Below are 6000 nucleotides of genomic sequence, written 5' to 3'. Positions count from 1 at the left end.
GAAAAAGAAGAAGAAGAAGAGGTTATTTGAAAGTGGCGGGCAGGGTCTTTCTTCAGAGACGCTAACGCTGTGCTCGAATTTGAATGGCAGAAACTGTTAAGGACGTCTGTCTTTACAAAAGATAACGGTATCCCGTGAGGTCGATTAAGATTACCATTTTTCTTGTTTTATTTGAAACTGTTATCAAGTTTGTGTAAAAAGGAACGTTTACTACGCTTTTTTCTTCGAGCCCGATAACAACAGACTACGTTACAGGGCGGAAGGTAACGTTAATGACATGCATTTTAAACATCCCGGTTTGTTGTATCAGCTCCTTATTTTGTTCGTGTGTTGTTTAGTTCAAATGTATTTTTATATGTAGAAAGTGTGTATAAAGATTCATGATAATGGAATAGCCTAGTGTAGGCTAGTTCAGGACTTAGGCCTGTTGGATAAACCATAATCTAAGAAGTTAGTCATTAATGTTTTTTTTTTTTTTTGAAGACTGATTTTGAGTTTAAGCAGGAATTCTGATTGTCTTTAAAAGGTCTTAAAGTATTAATTAACCCATCCACAAATGAAGGCCTTAAAAATGTGTTAATAAAGAGCAGAAAGACTTTTTATAAAGTGATGACATTAAATGTTGCAAAAATTTATATCTTATTTAGTATTTTGCCTTGTTTTCTAATTCTAAATAAGTATCTATAAACATTTAAATCAAGATACATTTACTTGAGATGCAAAATAAAGATATGTAGTCTTGTTTTCTGAGAAATTTAACAAAATTAAGTGAGTTTACACTTAAAACTAAAACCAATATCTATCAATTGGGTATGTTATCCTTTTTTTCTGAGCCCATTTGCAGATACTTGTTCTTGTTTTAATCATAAACTTACTTAATTTCTATAAATTTCACAGAAAACAAGACTCCTCTTAAATCATTTTGCTTCTCAATGTATCTAGATTTAAGAATCTTTAGACAATTGCTGAAAAAAAAAAAAAGGTAAAGTAAAAGCTATAATCCATATTCCAGTTAGTTATATATTCATAGTTCGGAGCAGATGTATTCAAGTCTTAAGCTTTTTGTTTTGTTTTGTTAAAATAATAACATTTAATTAAAAAAAAGAATGGAGATCGGTAGGAGGTTGTATTTTGAAACTTTGAAGTGTTGCTAATGCAACTCATTGTGTGCTCCCTAGACATAAAGAGAACATATTGACATGTGTGTTCCCTTCTGTTTAGTCCTTTTTGTTTTTGTTACTTGGTCTTGAAAAGGTTTTAGTCAGTTGTATACAAACTTAGACTGGATGAAAAAGTAACTAAATATAAAACTAACTTTACATTGCATGTTGCTGTAGACTGCAATTAACTGTCAGCTGCACTACTTTCACAAAAGTGCCTTTTTGTTGACTAACTTCTTCAAATGCAAACTTTAATCTTTGATTTTATTATATGTTATTGCAAAAAGTAGTTGGAGCCATTGATGGAACACATTAGGATTTAAGCACCTCCAACCCACAAGGCTACCGTAGTGTTTCGTTAATATGCAGGCAATTAGTGATGTCAAACTCTGAGTGCTCAACTGCTGACCTGGATTAACCCATTACTAAAGAATTGTAGTTTCTAGTTTCATGATGCAATTGAAAGGTGAATTGCAGGGTGCACTTTTGGGGGACTCTGGTTATCCACTAAATCCCTGAATTATATTTTTTTTACACCCTTTTTGAACCCAGTCAGTGTGCCTTACAGAGCTTTTCTGACAAAGGAAAGCTGTGACGAGTGTCAGCTGTTTTGTCTAAAGTTGTTCAATGTCTAGGCTAAATGTTTCACATAACGCATTGTGAATTTGACAACTTTAAGCTTGTGTAGTGCAACAGGCGTTTCTTGGTGTCTTTGGTTGATCAGACTAATTATTCTTAGTAGCCTATTACTCCGTATTAACATAATGGCAATATCTATGTAACTGGTCTGGTTTTGCTCTGTGCACACTGGCTTTGCAAGACAATATTGTGAGTTGGGTTGTCATTTGTGATTCAGCCTTATTTGCTCTTCCAGCATGACCAAGGAGGATGAGAGAGCCATTCCTGTGAGGGTTGCGCTGAGATGCCGGCCTCTGGTTCCCAAAGAGATAAATGAAGGATGTCAGTGCTGCCTTAATTTTGTACCTGGTGAACCTCAGGTGTGTATCATGAGATCTTGCCTATTTCATTCACTCTTTTGCATCAAAAGGTCATGTCAGATTCATGAAATCTTTTTTTCCCTTCCCATTTCAGGTCATTGTTGGCGTTGACAAGGCTTTCACCTATGATTATGTGTTTGACCCCACAACAGAACAGGAAGAAGTTTTCAACTCTGCTGTGTCTCCTTTATTGTCTGGGCTTTTTAAAGGTTTGTAAAACAGTCCCACTAGGATTTTGCGAGTTTCTGATTTTTTTTCAGCTCGAAGTGGCTTGACTGGTGCGACCAAATTTAATGGTGACACCAGCACAGAAATATTTATGATCTCCTTTTTTGAAAATACAGAGTTGTGAGACACAATAGCTTGCACACTGAGTCAGTACAGTGTGTATGTATTCAGTGATTTATTTTTTATTTTTTTGGGGGGTGTTACGATATTCAAACCATACCGAACTCGCCCCGCCCTCTGCTGCCCCAATGTTGAGGCTTTGTTGAGGTTGACCTCACTTTACATTGTCACAAAACAAATTTTACCTCTTTGGCATTTGATTAAATATGGCGCTTTTCCATTACCAGTACCGGCTCGACTCGCCTCGACTCGGCTCGCTTTTCGCTCCGTTTTCCATTGCAGATAGTACCTCCACAATAGTACCTGGACGTCATAGCGACGCCGCAGGAAACTGCCGTGACTTAATCTTTTACGCGAGACGCGCGAGACACACCCGCTACCCACACACACACACAGGGCAAAGGAGGAAATCGAGTGTATGCTGTTTTTGGATGTTTTTGTTTTTGTTTTTGCTGTTTTTTATTCAGGATACTCCGTCTGGCGCGTGCAATGATGACGCAGTGAATAGTGACGATTCTCTCTGACCAATCAGCAGTCTGCCGTGTTTTCACGTCACATTTTAGTATCGCCTCAGCCCGCTTAGAACCTCGCCGGAGGTGGTACGAAAAAAAGTACCTGGAAGCAGGTACAGGTACAACTTTTACACAGTGGAAAACCAAACAGAGCCGAGTCGAGTCGAGCCGAGCCGAGGCGAGCTGGTACTGTGTAGTGGAAAAGCGCCAATAGTAGCCTAATTAGGGGTGTAACTGTACACGTATTCGTCCTGCAAATTCTTGTGTGTCTTATGTGTACAAGACGAATACAGCGTTGTAGCCTAACCACCAATAATCGCATTAAGCTCTGTTTTGTTACTTTCGATAAACAGTGTCATTTCAAATTATATCCATTTTATCATGAAATTTAGTGAAAGATATCACTAAAACAGCTTGTAAACAATATCCCACGTTGCATTACATCATTTACCTCATTTGTTAGTTCACCAGAGAAATTAACTCTTTCGCTAAGCACTATATTATCCTACATATTCATTATATTTTACTTAACTTGTTAGTGATGTCTTGATTTAATGTATGTTTAAAATGTCATGAAAATGACTGCCAGTGTGTAAATTATATTTCAACAACGAATTGGAGTAAAAACATAATTTTACAATTAAATTTAGAAGTTAATGCAAAAACTGCCTTATGTGCAATTTACATGTTAGCATACAATTTGTTATTTGAGTGATTATTATATCTAAAAATGAATAGCAACTGAATTTAGGCTAATAGTTCTATTGTTAAGCTTTAATATTATAATAATGTGCAAGTAAGGGCTCAGTTTACAGCATTAGCAGAGATATTTTTTTTATCCTTAAACTTTTAATTATAACTGAATTCATTTAAAGACAGAGACACAGTTTGTTCAGTAAACCACTGTTTATAAAAAAAAAGCAATTTTATGTTTAGTTTTCTCCCCCCTTCTACACCGAACCATGACGTCAAAACCGAGGTGTCAGTTTTGTGTACCATTACCCCCCGGGAAGAGGAGAGACTTCTGTTTTATTTTTCTCATTAAAAGCATCAAAGCTTCCTACAAATGCACGCTTCAAATAACCATTACGCGCAACACAATATACCCATGGTTTTGTTAGCTCAATGTAAATTACACATATGGTATTGTACACGCATCCTGTGACGCTATATGAACTCGCTGTTGCATCTGATAACTTGAGACTTATTATTTGATAACTCTTGAGACTTATTTTGCTGCGGCATATATGCCGTTTGGTCGGATAAAGTGCTGTAAAGACCGGTTACACTCACAGTGTGGATGAATCGGGTTTGTGTCGAAGACTCAGGATCTATTGAAGAGAACTTATGCGATGCAGAAACTCTTACAAAGCCAAAACAAACACCCGTATTTGATCTAATAATGCATCTCTCACTTACTGTGTGCAATCTCACTGTTTGAAGTGCCTGTCAATCAATGCCTGCTGCCATGAATAATTAAGCAAGGTGTCTTCTCATTGGATAAGGATACGCAGTCTCATGAATAATTATGAGACTATAGTATAAGAAAACATCACATCCTGTGACGTTGACACAAAGACTAATTTAAACCCGGAAGTTGAAAATAGGTTAAAATTAACTAGTTTTCTCCAACAGTCAAAACTAACGGATGGTAAGATTGACTTCTATGATGTTCAACACTCATAACTCTGTTAAAATCTCAGAAAATTTGATTTAGGGTTTCATGACCCTTTAATGTGTTGATTGATTTAAAACAATTCTCATTTCACAGTAAAACGCAATGAATGTGCGCCACTTAAACTTTCATTTTCAGCTAATTTCATGATCAAAGACCATACTGGGAGAAAGAGCGGCATCAGCACTGGTAATATAATTTAGTCTCACTATTTTTAACGAAGACAACTGTAGGCTAGTTTTCATTACAGATTTGTGCAAAACTTTTGCAATATTTTCTAAATGTTGATAAACCATTGCGAAATGACAGCGTTTCCATTCATGGCAACGGATGTTAGTAGGTTTGTATATCCCAGCCACCGCACTAGTCATTGTTTTTAATAGGACACGTAGGCGTGTTATCCAAGCATTAAAGGGTTAGTTCACCCAAAAATGAAAATTCTGTCAGTAATTACTCACCCTCATGTTGTTCCAACCCCGTAAGACTTTCGTTCATTTTCGGAACACAAATTAAGATATTTTTTATTAAATCTGAGAGCTGGATCACTTCTCCATAGGCTTCTAAGGGACTGAAACTTGCTGGATCAGAAAAGTTATTAAAGAGATCGCTAATATAGTCCAAGTGACTACAGAGGCTCAATCTTAAGTTTATCAAGCGACGAGAATACTTTTTGTGCTCACCACTTACAGTATGATTTTTTTTTTTTTTAGATTATGTCTCTCACAGTGGACATGCACCTACGACGACAATTTCAGACCCCTCCATGATTTCCAAGTGGAAGAACTTGCAAAATAGCAGGGTGTTCAAATACTTATTTTCTTCACTGATCGTTTCGCTAGATAAGACCCTTATTTCTCGACTGGGATCGTGTAGAGACTTTGAAGCTGCATTGAGACGGACATTTGAACCCCGGCATCCTGGCCAAATTTGCCCCTTGGCCTCTGTCCATCATGGCCTCCTAATCATCCCCATACACTGATTGGCTTCATCACTGTCTCCTCTCCACCAGTAAGCTGGTGTGTGGTGGGCGTTCTGGCGCAATATGGCTGCCGTCGCATCATCCAAGTGGATGTTGCACATTGGTGGTGGTTGAGGAGATTCCCCCCTTCCATATGTAAAGCGCTTTGAGGTCTCAGAAAAAGCGCTATATAAATGTAACGAATTATTATTATTATTATTGAACCTTCTTTGAACATTGGAATAGTTGGTTGCCATTGAAGTCCATTCTGTGTAGAAAAATCCTGGAATGTTTTCCTTAACCTTAATTTCTTTTCGACTGAAGAAAGATAATGGATATCTTGGATGAC

General features: G+C 37.2%; 1 protein-coding gene across 1 annotated transcript in view; it reads left to right on the top strand.

Moving 5' to 3' along the window:
• Nucleotides 1-6000, top strand: part of kif4 (kinesin family member 4) — a 121893-nt gene continuing 115893 nt past the window's right edge. The window contains exons 1-3 of the mRNA XM_084386917.1: nucleotides 1-263; nucleotides 2035-2158; nucleotides 2253-2367. Of these exons, the coding sequence (XP_084243043.1) occupies nucleotides 2036-2158; nucleotides 2253-2367 (238 nt within the window). The 5' untranslated portion in view covers nucleotides 1-263; nucleotide 2035. The remainder of the gene's footprint in view (nucleotides 264-2034; nucleotides 2159-2252; nucleotides 2368-6000) is intronic.

Source organism: Rutilus rutilus, assembly GCF_951802725.1.
Source record: "Rutilus rutilus genome assembly, chromosome: 18".
Classification (NCBI taxonomy): Eukaryota; Metazoa; Chordata; class Actinopteri; order Cypriniformes; family Leuciscidae; genus Rutilus; species Rutilus rutilus.
Note: the sequence above shows the minus strand (reverse complement) of the source record. Positions and strands in the feature narration are given on the sequence as shown.